General features: G+C 36.6%; 1 protein-coding gene across 1 annotated transcript in view; it reads left to right on the plus strand.

The window, feature by feature from the left end:
* The window catches only part of ASPH (aspartate beta-hydroxylase), a 101,833-nt gene that overhangs the window by 35,358 nt on the left and 39,078 nt on the right, over positions 1-27,397 (plus strand). Inside the window, exons 11-15 of the mRNA XM_010582893.1 lie at positions 2,176-2,214; positions 3,987-4,031; positions 5,505-5,552; positions 6,557-6,601; positions 16,419-16,460. Of these exons, the coding sequence (XP_010581195.1) occupies positions 2,176-2,214; positions 3,987-4,031; positions 5,505-5,552; positions 6,557-6,601; positions 16,419-16,460 (219 nt within the window). The remainder of the gene's footprint in view (positions 1-2,175; positions 2,215-3,986; positions 4,032-5,504; positions 5,553-6,556; positions 6,602-16,418; positions 16,461-27,397) is intronic.

The following is a 27,397-nucleotide window of genomic DNA, read 5'->3' on the forward strand; positions in this document are numbered from 1 at the left end:
TTTCTCTTGATAAAAGTTCGCCTTTTCACAACAGAATTTTGTCTTGCTTCCAAGTTCTCCCTTCGAGATGTTCTGGTTGTGAGAGAAAGCACAATGTTTCCTTTGTACTCTTTAGAGGAATTTAATTTGAAAGCTCCAGCCGGGAGCAGTGTAGAAGAAAAAGACCAATCGGGTGAGGCATTGAGCGTTCCTGACATTTGCAAGACTTGACTGATTCTGCCCCCCACCTCCCACCCCAATGTCCATCTGCCGCCTCCATCTTGAAAGTTACGTGAAGTTACAAAGTTATTTAGAATGTCACTTTTTGTTCCAAGGGCAGACCTGTGTACAGGCACCCTTATTTCCAGGCACTCATCAGTGTCTCAGAAATAACCAGAGAAAATAATCAGAAATTGTTATCAGGATCCCTAGAAAAGATGAGAGACACCACACTCAGTCCTATAAGCTCATCTTATGTTGTCAGTCCTTTAAGGTTTGAGCTAACCAGCCAACCATGGATGTCTCTGAAGATGTGCTGAAAGATGTGAGGCCATCATTCTGTGATACACCATTTTTTCCTTCTGAGTTCAGTCTGCCCAGTTTCAGGTCATGGGAGTTGTAGTTGTTCATGAATATGTGCTAGACACCATTTTAGCAGTTGTAGTACCTAGTTTTCATCCCTGTTGTCTCCTGGACCATCTTTCTTGTACCTTTTGACATGTTTTTGGTTGGATCGAAAATGAAACAGATTTGCTCTTTTTCTGGAGAAGACAGTTTTTAGCACCTGTTTTCTAAAGTCAAAGAAGGGGTGGAGGCCATCATGGAGACCTAAAATTCTTTCTCTCAAATGTAAAGCTTGTAGTTTTGACATTAGCTCCAAAACTAAAGTTCACATCCACAAGAAGATTCACTTTAAAGTTTCAGGTGCAAATGTCTGAGAAATCAGCAGAAGTATAAGCTTCGCTATTCTGGAGTCAATGTATCTTCTCCATCTCTATCAGATGCGTTTCTCCTCTTCTGGCAGACTCTCTGATGTAATATTTTCTCCAATCCTGGTGCTTTCTAGATTTCTCAGAAAGCTGAGAGGGCAGTGCCAAGATGGTTTGTTGGCCAGAGCAGTTCAGTTTCTTTTCTGACTCTTTGTATGACGTGGTTCTTAATCAGATCAGTGACCAGCTCTAGTAGGACTGCAGTTCCTGTAATCACTACTACCTTGCACGGAGTTGGGAGAAACTGAAGGCCTATGGTAGGCTGCACCTACTTTGTGTGTCTAGCGTATTGAAAGGAATCGTTTCTTCCTACCTTCTGCAGTTATTGCTAATGCAAAAAGTTCTTTAGTTGAAATGAGTGTATGTGCCCACAGTGAAGTGTGTAAATAGATTGATCATGTAACTTGGAACACAGGAGCTCAGTTATTGTACACAATATTCAGTAGTTTTATGAAGAGTTTTATAGTTTGTAGCAGTGAAACTAGAGAAAGAAGGCAAGTTTGAGATTTTCATTAGAAATGAAGAGTTCTGGATTTTTTTTTTAAGAATATGCTGTAAGAACTTTTTTTTTTTAAAGGGATGGAGGGGGAGCCAAGTGACTATTAGTGCCTTTTAAGATAAAACAATAGTAGAAAGATTTTATTTTTTACAAAAAATCTTATGTAAATAACCTTTTTCTGATGAAGGTTAGTACCTGTTAAGATAATGAAATTATCCAAAACACTAGATAAACATTGAACTTCTTTAGTTCTAAAATTTACAGTAAATGTATATTGAAAATTCAGACAATTGGTGGATAGCATTTTGTCTGTTTTTAGACATTATCGAAAGTAAAATAAAATATTTCGTCTTCAGCATTACAAAAACTAGACTGGCTTTTTACTCAAAGATTAGGAGTAGGTGAATTATAACAATTGTACAGAATGATAGCTTTATTGTTGTCATTGTTTTCAGTATTTCATATGTGTAGCTAGAAATGCTTGAAATTTCTGTGTTATGTTTATATTTGGTATTTGGGTTTTGTGTACAATTTCTACTACAAGCTCCAGAAAGGGTTGACATATCTATTCAGGCCCCAAAACTAGAGAAAATCTTTGAGAACTTTACATTTATCAGTAAAGAAATGAACTGGATGCTCAACAACCAAATTTTTAGGATACTTTATGCATATCAACCACCCAGGAACTTTATTTTTCTTTCCTTTCAGAACCAAAACATGAAAAGAAGACTGAGACTCAAGATACAGGTATATACGTATATATATTAAAAAATGTGTATAGATGTGTGTGTGTGTGTGTATGTATATGTGTGTGGGTCGAGTGTGTGTATACTCCCACACACATCCCACCACGTATATATATTTTTATATATGGAGCATATTAGAAAAATCTTTGTTTCATACGTAATTAAAGTAGAAATACCTCTAAAATAAACGTATTGGAATATAAATGATTTTCAGAATCGGAGAAATATTTTAGTCAAGTTAGCATAAAAGTCATTAACTTAATCTTGTATTTCTATATATTGAAATATGTAATCTTCATACATGTGTGTGATCTTCAATCATGATATGTGGCCAGTTATGGCAAAGGTTCATTACTGTCTGTGTAGTTATAAAATTAGGTTTTTGACTATGAACTGAGACATCTTCTTTTAGTATACCATCCTTGAGTATTCATCTTTAAGGTCTCAAGTGATACAAAGTGGGGGGGGTGAGGCTTTTTATGGACATTTGGAACACAGTAGTTCAGCATAGACACTCAGCCTGCTGCCTACCATGAGCCTTGCTCATAACCTTTTAACCAGTGCTTAAGATCATTCAAAACTTACAGGCTGCCAATACTAGCTCTTCTTTGATGCATACTTTTTGCTAGTGCCTTTGTCTAATTAGCAGAAGCAATTAAAATATTATTTGTCTGCAGTGCTCTCTCTGGGTCCTATATACTTTGTTGTCTTGAAGTACCAGCTTTTTTGAGAGTCATCTCAGACAGCTGATTGAAAAAGGCACAATTGTTTACACTAGAGAATTTCTTGACTTCATTCTAAATTAAACAATTGTGCCTTTTTCAATCAGCTGTCTGAGATGACTCTCAAAAAAGCTGGTACTTCAAGACAACAAAGTATATAGGACCCAGAGAGAGCACTGCAGACAAATAATATTTTAATTGCTTCTGCTAATTAGACAAAGGCACTAGCAAAAAGTATGCATCAAAGAAGAGCTAGTATTGGCAGCCTGTTTTAACCAGTGCTTAAGATCATTCAAAACTTACAGGCTGCCAATACTAGCTCTTCTTTGATGCATACTTTTTGCTAGTGCCTTTGTCTAATTAGCAGAAGCAATTAAAATATTATTTGTCTGCAGTGCTCTCTCTGGGTCCTATATACTTTGTTGTCTTGAAGTACCAGCTTTTTTGAGAGTCATCTCAGACAGCTGATTGAAAAAGGCACAATTGTTTAATTTAGAATGAAGTCAAGAAATTCTCTAGTGTAAATAAATTGTAAGTATCTGGTTTGTCACCTTTGTGATCATAAGCTTAAGAGGACAGTCAAATGAGTTAAAAGGTGCCATATTCAAAGAAAATAAAAATAATTTATTTTTATGTGGAATCCATAATTTAAGTTGAAGTACTTGCTCATTGTCCTTCAGGAAGGAAAGTAAGACTCACCAAGGAGTTGCATGTTTATCCAAATAAAAAGACTTCTAAAGTAAAAGTGTATAGGTTTTTTAGCTTGGTTGGTTGGGTTTTAATATGTCTAGCAGTTGGAATTGATGCTGCAAAAGATGAAAGTGGGAGTACTGATTATGCTTAGAATAATGAATACAACAGTTCTTTAGTGAAACAGGGAAGAATTAATTTCTTTTTTTCCCCCTCAAATTCATCAAAGTTTCTGTTTGTCTATAGCAGTTTACTGCTCAGAATTAAACATGTCTGTTTGCTGTGTTCTTTTATGTCATATGTAAGTTTCATCAGTTGAGGGCTTGACTTCATTATTGCTGTGAATTGAATGTTTTCTTAGCTGTTGAGGACCTTCTGGAGGAAGTGAATGAAGCCACAGAGCCAGGTACATATTTCGTAATTGTGATCTTAAAGTGTTTTGATGAAATACATGCATGTTGAAATCTGATGGAGGTATAAGTTTTTATAGCTTGTGAAAGGAAACATTTTTTCCATTCTTCCATTTATGTCTGTTAATATAATTAAAAAAACCAAACAGACGAAATACAAAGCAGATAAATGTGCTGTATAGAATCATAGAATGGTTTGGGTTGGAAGGGTCACTTAAAAGATCATCTGGTCCAACTCCCCTGCCACGGGCAGGGACATCAGCTTGCTCAAAGCCCCATCCAACCTGACTTTGAACCCTTCCAATGATGGGGCATCCACTACTGCTCTGGGCAACCTGTTTCAGTGTCTCACCACCCTCACTGTGAAAAATTTCTTCTTATGTCCAATCTAAATCCCCCCACTTTCACTTTAAAACCATTGCCCCTTGTCCTGTTGCTACAGGCCTCGGTAAAAAGTCTCTCTCTATCTTTCTTATAAGCCCTCTTTATATACTGAAAGGCTGCAATAAGGTCTCCCTGGAGTCTTCTCTTCTCCAAGCTGAACAACCCCAACTCTCTCAGCCTTTCTTCATAGGAGAGGTGTTCCAGCCCTCTGATCATTATTGTGGCCCTCCTCTGGCCCGGTTCTGACAGGTCCATGTCTGTCTTGTACTAAAACTCCATGCTGGATGCAGTACTCCAGCAGTACTCCACGTGGGGTCTCACCAGAGCAGAGCTGAGGGGCAGAATCACTTCCCTCAACCTGCTGGCCACACTTCTTTTGATGCAGTCCAGGATACAGTTGGCTTGCTGGGCTGCGAGCACACCTTGTTGGCTCAAGTCCAGTTTTCCATCCGCCAGGATACCCAAGTCCTCTACAGGGCTGCTCTTAAGCCATTCATCCCCTAGCCTGTATTGTTATCGGGGATTACTCACAGTACTACTCAAAAAGGTTAAGTTGTAAATTTTTGTTCATTGTGTTGGCATCAGGGAATTTTAAATGAGTAGTGGGTCAAATGTGATTTGAATATTTGCTCTAAGAAGTTAAAAATATCATTAAGCAAGATTTTTTTCAAACATGACGTTAATTCAGTCAGCTAGAGCAAATTATCTAAGCAGTTTAGTCTGAGCACAGTGTGTAGGATTTGATGCGATATTTATTTAGGTTTTCCATTTGAAAAATGTGTTCTAGTATAATTAAATAGGGAAACAAACAACAATGTTTCACACAAACAACAATTGTAACCAAAATCGCTTTTGGGGGGTGTAATAGGAATGGAAGTCAATAACAAAGAGGAGCTAAACTTTTGGACACTGAATGCATTCGGTACCTTTATTTTTACTCTTAAGTTAACCTAATTGGTTGTTCTGCAGTTTAAGTCTTCCTTTTTGTTTGATACTAATTTGATTTGGTGGCTGATGGGGAATAAAAACAAAATTGTTAACACACTGTGTGTAACTTTCAACACTTATTTTGTTTGTAATGGTAGAAAGCAAGCATACAGAAGATGTTGTGGCCACTGAACCAGAGGAATCAGGTTTGTATATTATCTTTCGCATGAGTTTGCTACTTAAAAAAAAAAAAAAAAAAAAAAATTGAGAATGATAAATACCATGGAATAGAATACTGTGCTGCAATAAAAATACATTTATAAGTTTTTCTGCAGCTTTTTTCTTTTAAGGACAAACATAACTGTGTTGTTGGAATCTAGCATCTTGGGATTTTTAATGACAATATTTTAATGGCTTACAGAGCACTCTTCAGTTTTAGAAGTTGAGAGTGCTTCCAGTTCAGAAAAATTTACATTGATAAAAATGGCCATATTAGGTCATACGAAGCTGAAGATTTCTTTGCTATGCTCTGTTTCCCACCAGCCAGTCAGTAGCGCGTACTCAGGAAAGAGAGTATATGTAAGAAATAAAGTGGAGTGTCTCCCCATCTTTGAGCACTTTATTTATAGGCTTCCCGAGTCAGAGAATATATCTCCCTCACTTTGATGATTCTTATTGTCTACAGCCAGCATCCTGGCTATTATGAATTCTTTTCTGGTGAGCCTGACTCCTTCCATGCATGAACAGGGAGCTATGTGCAGCCTTCAGTCTATTAGCAGTGTAATAGTGCTCGGTGACATGTGACGTCTATTTAAACATACATACAGAATTAAAAAGACCTGAATTTTGAAGTCAAATATTTCACAGTTGCAGCTGGGAACATAATAAGTATAAGAATGTTTTCTAAGTCCATACTGTAGTAGCATGTGAAACTGTGGCAAGTTTGTGCTTCGGATAGTGTAGTTTCAGAATTCTGATATATCATTTTTGAAACTGTGCAGTCCTGCAATTTACTCATTGGTCTACTTAAGTATTAATCTTTCCTCTGGAAAAATTCAGCTGAGGAAAATTTGCATCCCACTTCTGCAAAAATAGTATTACAGGGTAGTTTTGATAGGTCACTGGTTGAGCATAAGGGAAAAAATGCAGCCTTTTGTAGATACTTAGAGAAGCGTCCAGTTTGAATTGTTTGTATACTTTTGACTTGCAGAAATGCCTGTTCAAGATGAGGATTATTCAAATGATGATCTAGTGGGTAAGTTAATTTTAAGTGCTTGGTTTTTTTCCCCCCAAAATGAAGCTATAGCTACATGGAAAGTTTGTAAACAAATTACTTTGTGGAGAGGAGTGAAGGGTTATCAGTATTGTCATTTAAAGTTCCTTCCTGTTTTTGAAGTAATAATTTTTATCTTGTACTGGATAAATGCTAGTAATAGTTACTGGGTTATATGGAAGCATTCCAAGTAAAACTGTGAGTAGTTTTAATTTACAATTTAACTTTTAATGGTTCAGACAGAGCTAGATACTTTTGCTCTAAAGGGAAGTATAAAAATTTCAGGGCTCAAAATATGTGTGTACTTCCTTTCCAGAGTAACTGTTCCTGGGTCGTGATACTGTCACTTCTCTGTGTATCAGTCAGATCTAATGGAGTCCAACTGCGCCACATTATTTGGGCACTGATCTGAAAACAGGACTGTTTTGTCATGCCATCACATTTTTCTTGACATAACTGATTTTAAGAACAAGAGCACTTCCAGCTCTTCCATCTGTTGCCTGACAGTAGTAAACATAGATTTTACCAAAACCATTTTTAGAGTAGCTTCTAAATTTGAACACTATATATTGTTAGATTTCATCTGCTTTTTTGAGTTAATTATTACAAATTGCTAGTTTGTTCTTCGTAATGAAGTAGTTGTGTTGAGTGAAACACCGAGTTGTATCTCTGGGCCTTAAATCACAGAAGCTGCAATCCAACAGCCCTGACAGCATTATTTCTGTTTTGTTCTGATTAGCCTGAGCACCTTTCTGGCTTAGTTAATCTTTGCAATATGCAGAAGCTCTTGTGTGGTGTGGTGCCCAGGGGTTTTGCTTTTCTTTGTGGGAAGGGTAACTCGTATTTTGTTCCTGGGTATGCCAAAAGTAGACAGAGAAGTGAAAAAACGTAGGAGGCCTTTGTGGTTGCCCAGTTCAGATTGGAGGCATGGTTTAGTTCATGTTTTAATTTACATGCTGAACCTTAACTGAGGTGATTTGAAGTGCTCATATCAATATGTAACTGTGTTGTCTGTGAGGTCTTTATAACCTATTTATCATAACAGCCACATGGTGTGTTGAAATGTTTGAAGGCATAGGTATTCAGTAATAGGTGCCTTATCTAAAAATGGTTTGTTTCATAATGAATATGAAATATTTTTAACCAAAGCTTATAATCAGTGCAGGAACAAGAAGTAGTTACCTTTGACAGCATAGGTGAGATGTTCAGCAAGGGTAGTGTTCAGTTGGTTTGTTGTGCTTTAAGTTGGAATTGTAGAAGAAGAAAAGATGTTTTCTCTCAGAAAATGTTGCTGCTTAAAGTTAAAATAACAAAAAGGCCCTTACAGGACTATTGCAAAATTTCAACAGTAGGTAATTCCACTGCAGCGTCAGTGGTATTGATATGAGGATATTGAGGTGATCGCTTGCCATATATACTATTTTAAAACTAAATTCAGAATCCAAGTATCAGCTTGAAATCTTTAATTTTTGTTTTTGTGACCCATTTCTATCACTTTTTGTGCTGTAATTTATGGCTCAGTCTTGCAGCAGTAAATGAATTTCCTACCTTCACCAAAAAAACCCAATCTAACATGTATTGTACAGCAGTGGATGGTTTTCCAAATATTCCATTTAGAATCATAGAATCATTTAGGTTGGAAAAGACCTTTAAGATAGTCAAGTTCAACTGTAAACCTAACAGTGCCAAGTCCACTGCTAAACCATGTCCCTAAGCACCATGTCTACATGCCTTTTAAATACCTCCAGGGTTGGTGACTCAACTGCTTCCCTGGGCAGCCTGTTCCAGTGCCTGTCAACCCTTTCGGTGAAGACGTTCTTCCTAATATCCAATCTAAACCTCCCCTGCCACAACCTGAGGCCATTTCCTCTCGTCCTATTGCTTGTTACCTGGGAGAAGAGACCAACACCCACCTGGCTACAACCTCCTTTCGGGGAGTTGTAGAGAGCGATGAGGTCTCCCCTCAGCCTCCTTTTCTCCAGGCTAAACAACCCCAGTTCCCTCAGCTGCTCCTCATAGGACTTGTTCTCTAGACCCTTCACCAGCTTTGTTGCCCTCCTCTGGACATTCTCCAGCATCTCGGTGTCTTCCTTGTAGTGAGTGGCCCAAAACTGAACACAGTATTCAAGGTGCGGTCTCACTAGTGCCAAGTACAGGGGGATAATCACTCCTTTAATTGCAGATGGACTTTCAAGTAAGATGGTGGAATTGAGCGTAGTTGTCCACTCTCCTTTTATTGTATTGTGATACAAAGAGAGTCTTCACTGTTTTGAAACCCTGTTAGAATAAAAAAATAAATTGTTTTACTCTGAAATAGTATGTATTTCTGATCCTTCCAAAAGGTTTTTTGGATTTATTTTTATTACCTTCAGTTGTTTTCAAAACTAGTGCAACACGCTTTTTAAACCATGATATTAGGCGTAGGTCTATCCTGGTATATCTTGTGGAAATAGATAATAATAGCAGCACTGGAAGGAGTGAATATTTTCTTTTTCCCTTCAAAGGAGAAAGTGAGACAAACAAACTCCGTTTATTCAGTTATTAAACACACAAGTAACTATTGCATGTAGTACCATGTACATGATTCTTCGTTTAGGAAGTAGATCAGCACAAAATCTACAACAATGTACCAACATACTTAAGAATCTTTAGTAATTTGTGTAGTTATGTGGGAATCACTTTGACGGCAGAAGAATCGTTGTTTATTAGTTTTTGTAAAAAGCTTATGGTTTCAGCACATAAAGTAGAATTCAAATAGCATCTCTGAAAATTGAGAAAAGAAAAAAAGACATAAGTAAACTACTGACCAGGAATAAAAATTTTATTACTATTAAATTACTATTTTTTCCTACTATTAAGTATGTTTACCTGCCTTTTAAGATGTGAAAATTTCAGTTTGAAGGTAACATTATTCTCACATTTTCCTCTTAGAATATGAAATTCATATTTACCAGGGATTTTTATTATTATTATTATTATTATTATTATTATTATTATTATTATTATTATTCGTGATGGAGCATTCAGTATGGTTTTTTTTGTTGTTGTAGCCAGAAGTCTTTTCTTCTTTTGTCATGTGATTTCATTTCATCAGGTATTCAAAGCTAGTATTTCCTGTTATTTCAGCAATAATATTAAAGTTCACTGTACTAGAGACAGTCAAGAACTCTCTTCTGAATGAAGAACACCTTTATGCATATATGCGCTCTTTACATATATGAAAGTTGTATCTATTTATGTAATAAACATAACTTAAGGCAGTGTAAAAGATACTATGAAATATCACTATAGAGTCCTTATTTGTCGGCAGTATAAATTCAGGCAACTTCATCTGAAGCATGGTGGCACCAGTTTGTATCAGATTAGGAGCAGTTGTTTGATTTTTATCTGAAATATAGGAACTTATTTGTTTTGGAAAGAAAACAGGAGATAGTTCAGAGGATGAATTTAGCTGTGAGGAACATTCTTACATCACCAGTGAAGAGATCAGGTGTGGGTTTTGAATATGCTGAAGTGCAAGTCAGAAGTTTTTGCTGACTTCAGGGCATATCACAAAAAAAAATACTAGGCAACTGCATCTTGAGGTATCTGTAGGTACTATTTCCCAGTTCTCTAAGTTTACTTCTAAAATTATTACCAAGATTGCTTTCCAGCAGTAGGCTATCTTAACTGCAGTTACAGCCCGTATTTTTGAAAACTAATGCACTTCAGTGGTATGGTAGGCCAGCTTGAAATATTACTGATTTTGGATTTTTGGCTAATCCTATTTTACACTGGCACATAAATTGCAGTGGTTGTTATAGAATGGTACTTGCTGGAGACATATTTTAAGGAAGAATATTACAGTTTTGGGGATACCTTTACTCTGTGTATTTGGATTTTGATCCCCCTTGTATATGTTCAGATTTAAAATATCTAAGGGTTCTTCCCCGCCCCCCCTTTCATCTTGTATCCTTGACATTTTTATAACCCTACATTTATTTATCAACTGCTGAAATCCCTTATGTGTAGAGAAGTTTCCACTTTACAACTTTGACCCTTCCTCATTCCCTGGCTCCTCTTTTCCAATTGTAAGTGTCCTTGATTTTAAAAAAAAAAAAAAAAAAAAAGTTTTAATGTATTTGTGACATGGCCTAGATTTCCTTTACAAGGTAAATGAAGTGCCATATGCTGAGAAAAAATTTACTGCTTAAGTAAATATTTAAAAGTTTATATTTCCCACTTTATACAGCAACTTTGTGTATATTAATTATGGTAGCTCCTAGAAATGATAGCGCTCTCAAATTAACTAGTCTGATACAAAGTTGCATTTTTTAGCATTGAAGATTTTTTGTTGTTGTTGTTTTAGAGTAAGTTGTGTTTTGGTTGGTCCTTTAATATAGATTTCCCCTTATTTTTTCAGATACTTAAAGCTTCAAAAGAAAAGTCCCTACATCAGGAGGACCAGCCCTAACCATACGCTACAAAAGGGGAGCAGATGGTTGTAATAGTTCTTATGATGTAATTACCAAGCAGTTCAGGGTTTGGGGAACGAACACTAAGATATTGTAAATGGGTTGTAGCCAACTGTCATTTTAGTAAGATTTTTTTAACACTAGGATGTTTAATTTACATTCCTGTCTCATTTTTTTTTTCTTGGTCAAGTTTAGTGAATTCATTATTTTTCTTCTGTGTTTGTGACAGAGTTGCAACTTTGAGCTGCATTTCATATGTGCTGTTCAAACAATTGTTAATATTCTATTTATAACGTAGCAGCAAGTACATTTTTTCAGATTTTAATATATATCTTTTGTTGTGGATTCATACAGTATGTACAGAGCAGTTTGGTCAAATGAAACGTATAATACTATGAATTTTTAAATGTTTTATAACTGCTGATATAGCATACAGCCGAACTGCATTTTATTGAAAACACTAATCAGGCACACACTATGCTGTGAAGGTTGACTTCTATCTCTTTGCACTGATGTTATGTCAACAGTTACACTACATGAATTTCAGGTGATTTTTAAAATAGTCTAACAAGGTACAAAATGTTTATGTTTAATTCATACTAGTAAAAGGGCAGATTACTTTTTTCAGAAACCCTTTATGTGTGAATTAGAACTTTTTATTTAAGTACATTTGATTTGTAAAGCAAAAATGTCTAGAAACTACGTAATAGCCTGGCAGGAGTCAGTGTAGATTGCAACAAAACTGAGTTGCTGGAATTGGGTTGAGTTCAGTGAAATTCTTCTGTTTTGCCCACCAACCTAATGATCTCAAAGCTGGATTTAGTAAGCTTTATATTCAGTGAAGTATTTAAAAAGTCAAATTTGCGTAAATACTTGGCTTGTAAATTTTATTTAAAGAAAAAAAAGAAAAAAGCTTTGGAAATTCAACCTCAAGAAAAATAGGATATCAAAATTTAAGACCTACAATCGTTAATGCTCTTGTAAATGGTACGTCTGAAATTTAGACTTCAAGTGATTTAGAATTTTAATATAACAGGTGTACTTTTTACCTGTTCTGTGCTGCTGTTCCACAATTACGAAGACATATTTTATTCTTTGGCATTTTGCATGTGTTACTTTTTGGCTCAGGAATAATTGCTGTGATTTTAGGAAATTGCCAAGGCTGATACAGGAGCTTAGAAGAAATAAAATAAGATAAATTTTTAAGAAGAGAAATCAATTTGGTAACCCGAACAGTGGTTGCCTTTTGGTTGACTGGGAGATTTTAAATTTCTATAACACTGTTTTCAAGTCAGGTTTTTACTTGCTTACATTTACAGTGAAAGGGGCTTCATATATGCCTGCTTATTTTTGTTTGGGATTTCAGTAAGACTCCACATCAGTGAGTGTTACATCTGATCAACAAACACAGATGTCCCAAAGTAATTTCTTTAGACTTTTCAGGAAAGCAATAATATTATTAGACTGTGATGTGGTTTGGGATGGGATATTCTAGTAAAATTACCTGTGATTGTGAATTGCAGAGCAATAATTTTTACAAAGCCATATTTTGTGAAGAAGCTTGGGAGTAATTTAGAATGGTGAATGGATTACTTTTTATATAACAGTGGCAGCCTATTTGTAGAATTATGGGACTGTGAGAGTATATTATGCTGTGATCAAATTTTAAGTATTTTGTAACTGGGTATGTGATTTTATGTGCTTCATGTTTACAAAAATATGCCAAGCTGAGCAAGGACAAGCAGACTATTAAAAAAATGTATATTTAATCTGTTTTAATGTTTGGCTGCAATAAAACACAGAAGAATATCTTTGTCTTTCTAGTGTCATTATTTTTTCCAAAACGTGGTAGATATTAACTGTGTGGAAAAATATTTGCCTCAGCTACTAATTCATATTATTTTTTAAAGTAATAATTTTGAAAGTTTATATTTGGAAGAATTATTTACAAGGAGGAAGAAATATAGCAAGTAGAAGTAATTTTTCTTCCTGGATGGTATTATGTGAAGGAAATGGGTATTACTCAGGTCTGCATCTTCTATAATTGTGTTGTGTTTCTTCTTTTGGAGTATTAGCTATTCTGTAGCCAGTTTGGCCTGAATTTTGCCCATGATACATTATTTCTATTTGTAACTTAAAATGGATGAGAGAGCATTCTTCAACAAACACCAATGTGTGTGGGAGGTATGATACCTGCTTTTCATAGAGAAATATTCTAGGTTATGGTCCATAGTTTAAATCGGAAATCTGGCAAGGGTGTTGTGTCTGTGCAGTTCTGTTTGAAAAGAAAAATCTTTCTTGATCTTTTCAGTTTTCAAACACCTCTATTTTTTTATGGTGAAATATTGCTGAATAAAGAAGTGTAGTTTACGAAAAAGTCAAAAGATTACATCTTTCTTTATATTTTCACATTGCTACATTGCTTCTTGCTATATCTCAGTGAATCTAAGAAAGCTTGGATTCAGTGGCTTTTTTGGAAATCACAGGAAGAAATACCAATAAGGAAAGCAAAGTTTAAATAAGAGAAGGATACTAAAGTTTTATTTTAATATTGAAAATTTACTACAATTTTAATTGACTTTTTCACATTCTCAGTAATTGAAAAGGTAAATCATGATACTTCTTTCTAAGAAGTAAAGTAAACAGATAAGAGTGAACATAGGAAAGATACTGAAAAATGTCATGTTTTTTACTGAATATCATTGTGTGATTTTTTTAAGTGTGTCAAAAATTATGTATATGTAGATAAATTGTACGTTTGTAGTGTTGATTGGGATTCATGTTAAATCTACAGGGTCTGAAATACATTTCAGTTGTGACTTGGGTCATTGTCACATACACTCACAAATATTTAGACATACAGTAATATGAAAAAAATTTATTCTTTCTGTTAGAAACTTTCTTGGGGATACTTGGTGCATACATCACACAGTGATAGCAGTCTTAGCCTGTGGAGATTGGTTTAAACAGTTTTGTCTATGATTTTTTTATCTAGATTTGTTTTGCTGGAAACAGAGAAATTGAGTAAAGGATGAGAGTGGTTTGAAGAGCTAAGAAAATTTTTTTTTTCAGCTATATTTGGGTTAAGTTGATGACAAAATAGTCTCAGGATTTACTATCATATCCCTGTCCTTGAGACAGCACACTGTTAAACCTTTGTCAGAAGTAGCATAATTGAAACCATTTGCACCATCAAAGTAAGCTAGGGATCAGTGTGCAGGGAACAAAGCAGTATGTGCTGAATATGATGCTGAAGTGCATTCTTAGTTAAGTAGGGTGAGAGCTGAGAGAAACAAGACCTTCAGAGCTAAGAAGATCAAGTTTTGATGAATTTCAAAAGCAGCTACCTAGGAGAAGCTGGAGCATTTAAAGATCATTGGAGAGGTTTTGGTGAATTCAGTGGCAGCTAATTTAGCAGAACGCAGGTTGAAAAAAGTCTGGGAAAGGATTTGGAGAACTGATCCTAGTACATAAATGGGTATAGACAACTGTACGTTATATGTTGCATGAGCCTCAGTAATAAAGTGTTAAGCTGGGCAAGAAATGGGAGGCAGGAGCAGGCTTTAGAGTGATGAGCTCATACCTTGTTCTTCCTGTGATGGAAAAGAAGTTGCAGAAATAACATGAATGTCCAAGATGGGTTGAAGAGGGTCACTGAATGACCGAGAGGGAATTCAAGAGAAGGAGTCAGGTGAGAATATCAGTGTTGCTGATAAGGGAAAAGATACAGGGAAAATGGGTGGCTAAGTAGCATGCTGTATCATGGGATGTAGCATGATGTATCATGCAGGACTCATTTACTGTCCTGTAATGAGTTGTTCATGTGCTTTGAGTTGATAAAAATAGTAGAAATATGAGTATATAAACTATTCTGTGTCACATCTGGAGCTGCTTTTATTGCTTTTTTTAAAATACAGTATTTCTGATGACATACAAATAGACATGACCATTTTATTTATTGTGTGGTATGTGAAAAAAACCAAACCATAAAAGCCAGCATTTTAGCAAGTACTGAACAATGCTTTCATTAATACACTGTTATAGTAATAATATTCCTTCTCCAAGTTATCCCACAGTATGTAACTGACTCTATAGATCTTGTTGTCATTCCTTTCAATTTACTTGACAATCTGGATTTTATGATGTACTTGAAGAGGTGAATGACTTTCAATGTGACCATATTTATTTAATTTACCATATCATAATCAAGTTAATAGTCATTCTGCTTTGTGCTGAATATAAAAATCAGAGTTGTACTGTCTGAACGTTCAGTAATAGCAGTTGACAGCTTGTAGTAAAGGGTGAAATTAGAATGTAAAATAGTCTGATTTCATGTGTGTCCATAACCCAGTTTCTCCATGAAAAAAGAAATGTTTTTCAGCATGGTGTATTTTATTCACAATGTAATGCTTCTGAGCAGTCAGTTTAAAAAAAATGTGAAGATTGAGTATTCTGACAAGATGTCTCTAATTGACTTAGAAATTGTTTCTTCTATATATAAGAATACCTGAAAATTAAAGAGTATATGTTGGAGGGGAAAATAACTGTAACTGAAAAGCTAACTGACCTCTCTTCTTAGTATTCTCTATTAAGTTTACTGGGAAGACATACTGGAAGCTTATTGGGACAAAACGGGAAACAGAATAATAATGTTAGAATTGTGAGGCAAGATGCTTTAAATGTTACAGAGTAGAGCAGGATCAAAAAGTGTTTATAAAGGAGAAAAGGAGGAGAGGATAAGCCTGTCTCTGTATGTACCACCTTCAGGATATACACATGAATGATTTTGGTACAGTATGTAGTCTGTCTTTTGCTACAGACTGTCTCGTGCTTAGTTAACATTTACCTGTGCATTCAGATGTTTACTAAACACCTGGGTTAAACTATTTTAAAAGTTGAAGTAAGACAAAAGCTTCCAAGTGCTCAAGCCACTTCTGAGACCTAGGTTCCCAATTGATTTTCATGGTTTTTAGAGTTTAATCAAATATATATATTAAGCTAGTATTCCCAAGAGTTTTTAATTAGTGAACAGGTTTTTTCCTAGCAAAATAGCTTGCATCATGTGTATCACCAAAATCTACCAAATATCAAAAGGGGGAAGTTTATGAAATATTTTGTGACAGAAGCAATAATGTAATATTTGAGGTATCTGCAGAGAAAGACCTTTTATGTAACTACATAGTTCAGACAGTAATCTATGGTTACCTTAAAAAATAAAAATGAAACAAAAAAGTCCTGTTAGCCCAATTATATTGAGTATAAGCTGTAATTTTCTTGTATCTCTTTCTTATCATAAACTGTTACCATAAATGTATTTCAGTGAAATTATATTTTTACTATTCTAGGGAAAAGTGAAAAAGAAACTGAACAAGACAAAACAGAAAAAGGTAAGTCTGAAAGTAACATTCTGTTCTTCTGAAATTCAAAAGCATGCTTTCTGGGAGGACCGATTTGAACCGGATTAAATAGTAGTGAAGCTTGGCTCCTGTACATCTTATGTAGGTACGCTCTGGTTGTTTATTCAATTCCAGTTTATCTGCTTTCGTAAGTAAACTCACAGTTGTTTCCACAGCTGACATCAATGTATTCCCCTCTTACGTGGTCACAGGCTGCTGTTAAAAACTTCTGCCGTTTCAGGAGTAAAATGTTTAGTGTCGTACTCCTAGTTTAGGACTCGGGAGGTCACAGCTCCACCAGGCTCCTCTGGCCTCTCTGGGTGAGAGGCAACCTGGGCTGCAGGGCCCCAAAAGCCGGGTTCAGTACTGCCTGCTGTCCGAAGCCCGGAGAGACAGGTGGCACTAGAATCAGTCCTTGTGCAGTGAGGGTGTACGTCTGGCTTAGTTCAGGTAGGAACAGGCAGAGGCAGGTTTGGTGGAAAAGTGAGGTTTTGCGAAGGGCGCCGTGAATCTGTTCTCCCTACGATGACACTGGTGCTGGCCCCGTGCGTTCCCTATCACTGCACGAAGCTTGCACAACCTCCCTCACTGGGATCACGGTTTGTACCTGACCCCAGCTACGCTCGTACAGCTGGCAATGCGCAAGGACCTCAGGGCCTGTGCCCTGCATCCTTTTCACTCGGGTACGGCCTACTGCGTAGTGCCTGCTCTAAGTAGCTCCAGCGCTGCTTCTAGATGGCGGAACAGGGATTCAGTGACTGCTGGTGTCTGCTGCTCCTTTTTCATTCTCTGTTTCCATTTTTCTATGTGGCTGTTATTTTATATTTGAGTACATAGCAATGCCACTTTTGTGATATTTTGGTAAGGTTTATTGGTTTTGGTTTTGTGTATTCGTATTTTAAATATAAGTTTCTATGACTGGCAGACTTTAAACGTTTTATTTAAGTATTCTGTATGTCAAATGTAAGCATTACATTTTAAAAGTAAACATACCATTAGCCAGTTTACTTGGAAAGCAAGGCAGTTATATCCACATTTCCATTTATAAAAGGATAGATTTGGCAGAAAATACCTTACTGCACTGGGCTTACATACTTGATAGTAGTAAAACCCACCATTATGCACTATTAGTTTTATTGACCTGTTAGAACAGTAGAATAAAATGACATACAATAGCCGTCCAGTATGGGTAAAAAGCATTCACAGGTAAAAATACTAGCTTGTGTAAGAAAATGAAAATGTACAGAATTACTATTATGCAGCTTTATTAATTAGAACTTGTAAGAGAATGTTATGGATTGAAAGTATGACAAGGTGGAGCCACTTTCCTTTTGCACCCAAAGTGCTGTGTGGTTTTGTTCCATTTTAAACACTGAGCGACTAAATAAATGCTTCTGCTGAGTGCTGCCATTGCAGACTATAGGATTTCTGTAAGTTGGAAAAAGGCCTGGGTTTGTTTTCCAGGTTAAATTGATAAAATTTTGCATCCTACAGGGAAAAACAACCCTGCAGTTTTTATGAAATTTGTTATAGCTAAACTGCTTGTGTGGTTTTCAAACAAGTTGGATTTTGTTGAAATATTTTAAGTTTTCACAGTTTGAACTGTGTAAGTTCTCACTTTCAATAAAAGTGTCTAGCTATAGATATTCTAGTCATAGAAAGTGGCTCGAAGTACTATTGAATTGGTTTATTTTAAATGACCCTGATAAGATGCAGGAATAAATTGAAGAGAGTTGTATTTAAAAAAATACTGTACTGTGGCTGTCTGGTATATGTAGAAAACTCAGAAATCTAAGGAGTTGGGAATTTGAAAATTCATGTTTGGCTTGGGTTTAGGGATTGCATATGGTTCTGACAGCGCACAGAGATGTATGTGCAAGTCTGCGTTTTTTTTAATTTTTTTTTTTAGATATTTCAACATACAAGCCCCGAAACACAGTTTTCTGTGCAGAAACTAGTTACAACTTTGAGTGGATCTTACGACATTAACATTTTTCACAGCTGCAGTCTTCTTAGTACTTTGTTAACAAAATGTCTTAAAAATTCTGTGTCAGTTTTTTAATAATATTTCATTGTTTATTAAAAGTCTCACTGAAATGTCTTCTGTATTAAAAGAAACTCCTCCAGAAACTCTTCTAAAGAAACAAAAACTAAACAAAACTCGGTTGTAGTGTACTATTACTTCAAGTTTTCTCTGTTATTTTTAATTGAGAAGGAGTTTTTATCTTCTCCTTAAGAATGTGATCAGATTTTATACTTGCAGAAGTAATTTAAATGGGATGGATGTTTCAGCTGAATCTGAGAAATAATTCTTTTAAAATGTTTCACAGGTATTCCAATCCAGGGCATAAATACCACATCCATAAGACTTCTTTCCATATAAAGTGGTTTTAGTTGGTTTTGATCACAGGCTAACAAAATCTAAATTCAAGTAAGGAGTTTCATTTTTCTACTTTGGCTTATATTGGCATATATTGAATATTCATTTATATTGGTGAAGAATGGATATAAAAACTGGAACAATCGTTTTCTGCAGTGACCGTATTTCTTTCATACACTGAACATCAGCAACATTGCAATAATAATTTTTCACTTTTCAAAACTGATAAAACATGAAAGTGAAAATGCTATTTGGTTGGAGCACTCAGTTGTGTTGCATCAGGGACAGAGGTATACATAAGCCAGGCTTAGGACAGTGTCGTTCCACAAGTGGCCCTGAAGTGTCATTCTGATACCGGGGTCAACATTCACCTCGGTTTACTCGAGGTATTTACCTTTGAATAGGATATGTAGGATTCCATTGCAGTACCAGCAGAGATATAAACTGTATAGCCTGTCGTGGCTAAAGTGCTGTTCTTCTAGCTAGACGTAGGTTTTTGCTGCAGGGTGAGATGAGTTGTCCCCTAAACTCCATTGAGAACCTTAACCAGAGCCCCACTGGCTGTAGGAAGAGCTTATGCGCTTAGCTCACTTTCAGCATTGTCACCTCAAGTTAAGTGGGCTGAGTTCCACCCTTGCAAGCTCTACTTTTAAGGGTATACATACTGCCTATTGATTTACTTACATACTAAATTGTAGCCTGCATCACATATGAGCTGTGGGCAGAATGACCAATGTTGTACATCATAGAAGTGTAGTTCTCAAAGTCCAAAACTGCTGCATAACACCATGCTGAACTAAAAGTATAGAACATTAGAATATTAGTGTGTATATTTGTACAGAAAGCTGATGAAGAAATTTATTTCTGGTCTTGTCAAAGGGTTGCTTGATTCTAGCCTTTGAATGAAGCCAAAAGACTTCATGATGAAAAGGAGAGGTGAATGATGGAAATACATGCCAAAAATAAAATTATCATTCTGCAGTTGTTTCTTATGATCAACATCTAACCAACCAACAGTAATTTCAGACAGAAAAACCTGTAAAATACTTTTTACTGCAAGGGAAATTGTTCTGGAATAACTGCAGCTAAAGTTTTATTATAGTCATTAGATTCCACGGCTTTATTAGTGCCTAAAATGCCTCAGTTTTTATTGTCTGATTGCTTCCCCAGATAAGTTGATTATAGAGGTTTTCCCTGTTCTACCAGTACAGTTTAGAAAGATCTTTTAATTATTGTAGTGCTACTGGCTTTAAATTGTCTAGATGCAGTTACTTGTTTTTATACCTTCTAAGTTATCATTTATAGAAGCCCATAAAACAAGTGGATCACCTACGCTATCTGTATCTCACCTAATGAGCTTCCTAAACAACAGGACAATGACAGGAGTTTTTCATCATCATCAAATTCTCATTCGAGCGCCCAGTGAGAGGCAACACAATTTCAAAAACTAATTTGTGTAATGATACGGGCCTCGTATGAGGAGGGAGGACAATTACTTGAGCAAATTTTGAATTCCAGGTAAAAGTAGTTGGTTTAGTAATACATATGTATGTTTTTCAGCCTGTAACTGAAACTTTGAAACTTGGACTGGAAAGGTCGGAGTATTTGAGGGAGGGGGTGGGGGGAATTAGTAAAACAGAAGGTCACAAAATTAATTAGAAAACTTTTACAGACCATGATTGTCAGTATCTACTTATCATTGTCTTTTAAGGTGCCCATCCGCAAGTTGCCAAGAGCAATACTACTGAATTTGTATCACAGCAGGGATAGGAGGGTATTTAGAAAACAAAGCCTATGGCTCTCCTGGAAATTGCTTCTTTAGATTTTGACAGTTTAAGATGGAGAACTGGCAGGATAAGCCTTTTCTGCTAGTGACTATGAGACTGTGTCACATGAGAAGGTTTTTATTTCAGATTAGGTTTAGAGATGGCACCCCCCACTTGTCTATTTTTGTCAACGTGGGAGAGAAATAAGGAGATATCATTACATAGTTATAAACTCTACAGCTATATACTTATGGCTTTTATTTAAACTTTGTTCAAAACTTAAATAAAACTTATCTGCTAGTGTTAAGCACAACATAGAGTCAGTGCAGCAGGATTGTTCCAGTGTAGTTTTCAATTAAAAAACTGCGGACCATGTGTCCTCAAGGTGGCTGTGAAGACCATAGTTTGTCTTGAATCCTTATGCCTTATGAAGTAATTAACTAAAAGCCAGAGCCCTAGCTGCTTTCTGGTTTATGTGCCAGTAGTAGCAGATGCAAGATAGAGGAGGCCGCTGGGAATGCTCCCTTAACATTACAATGACAATAGGAATAAATAAATAAATAATCTAATGACAAGAACTAAACCCTACTTATGAGGTGGTTTGTTAGATAGGAAGCAATGTCTTTGTATCCTCATGTTCGCTTCCCACGCCCTCGGAGAGATGGATACATTATCAGCTCACCATTTCTGAGGAAACAAATATTCCATTAGAAGACACGTTTAACAAGAAATACTCATGCTAATAGTGTAATATGGACTCTCGTAATTACAGAGGAGGCAACTGCCCCTCTCCATTGACTATGAATCCTACAGCATTAGTTTCCAAACATTTTAAAGCAAGGCAGTTTAGCCTATGTGGAAGGCACCCTTCCTCCCAGACCTCCAAGTTAGAGCAACCAGGATGTCAGTCGTCACTATCAGTGCACAGGAGAGGTCCAAGGTGCCCGCTCCAGTGCAGCAGGTAAGCCTGCCCTCCCACTCCACCACTTTTCCTAGGCTCCAAACATAAGAAAGAGAGCAGAGGACTTAGGAAAGGGAATAGGAGGAAGAGGAGAAAAGGGCAGCAAGAATGAGTGGAACACTGCCTGAGCTAATCCCAGTTGAGATTTCTTCCTGGCCACAGTTGCACGTAGGCTAACAAGCTCTCTGTTTGTGGTGTCCTTCCACCTGACATGTCTATTGTGTCAGAATAAAATCACAAAATCGTAGAATATCTGCTCCCAACTTTTTACAAGGCGCAGGACTAAGAGATTATTTGCGTTAAGTGTATGAAAGTGCATTCAGGTTTTTAGAGATAAACACTAATTGTCCTGGGATTTTTAATAGCAGCATGATATTATCTCCCTCTTACTTTGCTCAGGAACAAAAATGTACATGTATCCTTTGATCAGAGGCTCAGAGTATGTCAGCAAGGACAGACCAATTCATGCTATGTGTTGTGCTAAACGTACCCCATCCTTTAAGTGATCTTTTCAGAAAACAACTAGTTGAAGTCTTTACAGTGTAGACAATATCGGAGACCCACTTAAAAGTAACTTGCTATTTGTTAAAATGCCAAATGCATGGTGTATCTTTCGGATGAAAAAAGCATATTAATCATGACAGATAATTACGATAGTGTTCCATATTTTTGTCCAGTTCTGACTAATCAAGTATTAACTGTTTTGAGATATCAGGCTGATGTCTCATCAGGCAGGTCAGCAGTGTCTGATCTTTTAGGAGAATGAGGTTTTCCTTAGCCTGGCTGATGTTTTGTAGTTCAGATGAAAATGTGAAATGGAGAGCTGACTTACCTGCCCCCTCTTCTGTGGAGGCTACAGAGGATTCATTTGCTCCATTACAGAGGTATTATCACTAGTTATTTCTGATATAATATTTCTACCAGTTTGTTCTGGATTGCTTTGGACTTATAGTCAGATGTAATCAATTCTTTGCCATGTACTAGTCATCACTTTTTTTTTTCCATATGCTTTTTTCCTTGTTACTTTATGTAATTGGTTTGGATGCACTTACTGCATTAACATGGTTGGCTTACTTGGCATGTTACAGCAATTTCAAGCCTTGTGTTCTGCTGTTATACAGGACCATACAGACATTTGATCATTTGAGGATATTTGTCTAGAAATTCTAGAAAAGTTTCATTCCTTGGTTGTTATTTCTTTGGGCAGCTTTTTGCATTAAAAGTTGTAAAGTATCAATAAATTATATTTGCATTATAATTCTGTGAATAAAACCCCCAAAGAAGTTGCAAAATTTTTTGCCTGATGCTGTTTGTCTGGACAGTTACTTAAGAGAAAAAGACAGATCTGCTTCAGAACTTTTTTTTTTTAATATTACCAGCCTTTCATTTTTACAGAAAAAAGCTAATAATAGCACTGGTAATTATCACAAGGCCCTGGTTTTAATCACTTATAGTTTTTCTGAAATTACACCACTTAGATGAAATTTTGCTTTAGGAAAACTCATTTTGGAAATGCCTTTCTAAAAATTGATTTTGGAAGGTTTCAAGAAAGATTCAGTAGCTCACAAGATGTATTTTGCACTGATTTGTTTGATTAATTTTTTTCCAGTGTTTAAATGAAAAAAATAAAAAGCTTTTATTGCAAACTTAGTGTGTATTTTTTCCTCTGCAAGAGCGTGTAGTATTAACAGCTACAAAATATTAGTTCACACATGCACATGCTGGCTAATAATCAGTGGAGAGATGTTTGAGTTTGGCCACTAAGTTTCATTATCCGTCCCCTGCCCAGTCCCTGTTTGCTACTGTATCTCCACTTGTCTCAAAGCGGGTGGCATATTCTGGTCTAGATCTTTAAACCGGAGCAGGATTTCCTCTGATGCTATTCCTTCACTGCTCTGAAGCTTTCTGTGAGATCAGATCCTGAAAGGAAGGCATGAGCCATTTCCTGAGTCCCTTAGTGTTCACACTACTGGCTTCCAAACAGCCTGCAGGAGTAAGAGTCATCAACTAACAGTAATGTCAATGAGTGAGGAGAACAACCTGAATGGGACTCGGTTCCAGATCAAGACATGTGCATGTGGCTGCATGTGCTGGTGCGGTGTCCAAACTGCGTTATATACAGCGGCCATCTATACAGTCAGTGGAGCCTTCAGCTAACCACCGAGTAGGTGTTTAGTTTGTGCTGAACTCACTTTTTAGGCTCCATTGACTGTAATGACTAGTTTTCTAAAGATTACAGTAGTGTTTAGGTGTCTACATAGAGAAACCTACATTTAGTTGTCTTAATTTTAAGTTGTCGCTGCACTGGTGACATTTTCAAGTGATGACTGAATGAACTTCTAGCTAGAGAGCAAAGAGCTATGTCATGAGGTACTGCTGCTGAGGCAAGTAGTTGTATTGCTTCTTGCTCAGGCTGTGATAATGTGCAGGTAATTAACACAGTGCTGCATCATGTGTAGAAGTAGGTGAAGTGTTTCTCGCAAAGGGATACTTACGCTCTGTTAGCACCATTTGGTATGGGGCACATGTAATTATGTGACAGCAGAGAGGCTTTGTCACTTGCATTCATCTTTCCTTGAGTCACTTTCATGACTGCTTATGGTCCTAATCATTTTCTGAAGTATGCAGCAGAGATGGAGAGTAGCAGTAGAGTAGATGGTCAGTAACAGGGATTTGGGGCAAGGGAGTTTAGGGGAAAAGACCCTTGAAGAAGGGCATGAGCAGCAAGTGTGTGGAAGATGACAGATATCTAAGAACCAGTTGGGGATAAATAGGGAGAGCTGGACCAAGGAGCAGATTATGAGCAAGTGTAGAAATGAAAGGGAAGAAATGTGGTAGGGCATCAAGGTTGAGAAGGGGAGAGGTTGGAGAAGAGGATGACAGAAGGAAAGAGAAGGGAGATGACCAGAAGCTTAGTGGTTTAGCAAAAACTACAGAACATAAAAGCATGATTGTTAGATCAGATAATATACAACTGATCCATTTATTTTTGAACTTCAATATTCTGTTGCTGGCATAGGGCTAGGAGAAGTCTCCATCACATTGATGACTGGCACAGCAAGCTTCTAGGGGAATTTCTTTAAGTAACAAATGAGAAAGTGGAAGTTCCCTGTGTAACTATAGTCTTGGCACTAAATTGCATTGACATATAGCAGTATATTACAGGAATTGTAGAAAATAAGACTACATAGGACACTGAAGCTTTGTCTAGTCTGTTGACCAAAGGCTTTACCAGCTGTGTGCATTGTTCCTGGCAGGTGCTTGTACAACTTGTTCTTACAAATTCCCAGTAATTAGAATTCCACCAGCTATCCTCAGCAATGTTCTGTGCTTGCTCAGAGATACTAGTTCCAGACATTCAAGTCAAATTTTCTGCTGTAGCAATTTTAAGCCTTTTATTCCTTGTCCTGACTATGGTGATATAGAAAATAATTTATTCTTTTCATCTCTGTAGCCACTTCTTACAGAGTGGTATGTACCCCTCTTCCAGTAGCAAACTCTTTACCACTACCTTTTTGCCCTTTGTTCTTGCTTGTTCAGATGTAAATGTTGCCCCCACCCACCCTCCGCACAATTAAAGACAAAATATTTTTAAACCATTCTTCAAAAGTAAGTGATTCAATCACCTTTAATAATTTGGTTACTTTTACTTATTTTTCACGTGATGCTCTTGTGGTCTAAAGAGTATCTAGCAGTGTATTCATTATTTTTCAAAAAGTATTTCTCTGTCCTTTGTAGAAAAGACTATTACTGCTTTTGGTGATGGCAAGGTGCCTTTCAACATAAAAACATAAAATATGCCTGGTATTTTAGTTTTCATATGCCAAAATAGGTATATAAAATAGCTATTTCATCATTTTTCATTGGATGACACTGCAGGCTATTAAGTTTACTGCACATTTAATACATTACCACTTCCAAAATATTTTCCTTCTTGGTTTTTTTTTTTTCTTCTGTATCTTAATACAGAAGAGAAATATGAGATTGCTTGTCGTCACTGGCCATTGTTTATTCTACAACAGAAAGAACCAGCATGGAGTTTCATATAAGACTTCTTCCTAGCTTGCTGCTTTGACAGCGAAAACTGTTTTCTCTGAGGGACTCTTCAGCAGTCCTATGACAGCAATCCTAATAGAAAGCCTATCCTTACATCTGAGGCCATTATTGAAAATTCTAAGTATTATTCTTGCAAGACCATAGTATGATATATAAAAGAATTACCACCATTTTAATGCTCAACCAGATTTGGACCACAAATCATCCTAACAGTTGTGTGATCGTGCATTACTTCAGCTACATGGTGAAATCTGTAAGTCATTGGAAAAGAAATTACATGTTTTTTTCCCCCCTGAAAACAAATAAGTTAACTTCTTTGTAACATTGAATTTAATATATTGGGTCACATCTGCTAAAAGATTATTACACTAGAAGAAGGCAATGGATAATTTATTAAAATACCCCTGCAGGGAGATAGCAGGCTATCTGGTTAATATAGAGGAATGCTTGATGGTTACACTGAAAGCTCCCTGGTGAATCCTTTAACATAGGACTAGAATGGGAGATGAAAATGATTGCTTGTTATATACTGTTTACTGTGTTATATTGGTGCCTAGCAGCTGAATAATATTTCTGTTAACAGCTCCTTTCCAGCTTTTCATATTGATCTCCTGCTGGTCTAGAGCTGATATATAATTGTACTGAAAATGAGAAGATAATACTTTTTTGTAATGGAGGGTGGCAAAAAGGTTTTTCCAACACATCACCAACATCAGATATGAGGGGAAAGTTGTCATATCTTTGTGCCACAGACTTGTAAGATTTTCATTCACTTTTTCTTCTGAGCTGTTTCTGTCTCATCTCCTTGTAAACTTAAAGGAATTGTGGAAACAGTGTCCCACAGGCAATAAGAGTTGCTTGGTGGGAGGGAAAGTTTCTTTCCTGTGCCTCGAAGGAACCTCGCTGTTGCCATGCTTACTGAGTTTTGAGAAGGACCAAATGACTCTGTCTTCCCGTGAATACTGTAAGTTAGAAAGCTGACAAATAGCTGTCCTCCCTTACTGAATACACAGTTTCTGTGTAACTGGCCAGTCTTGGATACAGATTTTCATTCATGCTGTAAGAGCTGAGAAGACATTTTAGTTGTGGTTTACATCATTTCTTGTATGTATAGTCTCCTACTTGGAGAACAGTAACAAGCCAAGTGTTTGGTGGTGATGTCCGGCTAGAAGCTCCCCAGATCATGTACCCAGAGGAACTGACATGCCTCAGTTTTCTTGCTAACAACAAATGACAGTTTCATGTAGCAGCTGTGAGCTCAACCAGCCTAAAAAGTCCTCAGGGCCACTTGCTTTTATTGGCTCCTTGGGCTGATGCTTCTGGGTTCATCCACACCTGCTGTTGAGCAAGCCGGGACTTAGAAATAGCAATGTTTTCTTGAAAAACTGAGCTGGTGTATTTTTAGAAAAGAAAAAAAAAAGCACAAAACCCAACAAACCTTTTGCACGTTATGGATTGGTCTTTTTCAGGCCCAGTGACGTTATGTCAGAAACTTCTGACCATACCTGTTAGTCACCATGGACTCAAGGTGTGGGGTGGAGGGATCCTTGCTTTCATGATGAGAGCTGGTTCTCTGAGTTTTGCTGGATTCAAGGGGTATGAACACTTGGAACAGAGCCAGTGCTGTGCTACTTAATCATTATCATCATTAACTGCATGAAAATGCAGTAAAGACATTGCTTTCCTGTGAAATGGATAATATTCAATTAAGACATAGCAAGACTGGAATTGGCCACAAATTCAAATGCATTTCTACTGTATTATC

Source organism: Haliaeetus leucocephalus, unplaced genomic scaffold (genome assembly GCF_000737465.1).
Source record: "Haliaeetus leucocephalus isolate CR32 unplaced genomic scaffold, Haliaeetus_leucocephalus-4.0 Scaffold858, whole genome shotgun sequence".
NCBI classification, from domain to species: Eukaryota; Metazoa; Chordata; class Aves; order Accipitriformes; family Accipitridae; genus Haliaeetus; species Haliaeetus leucocephalus.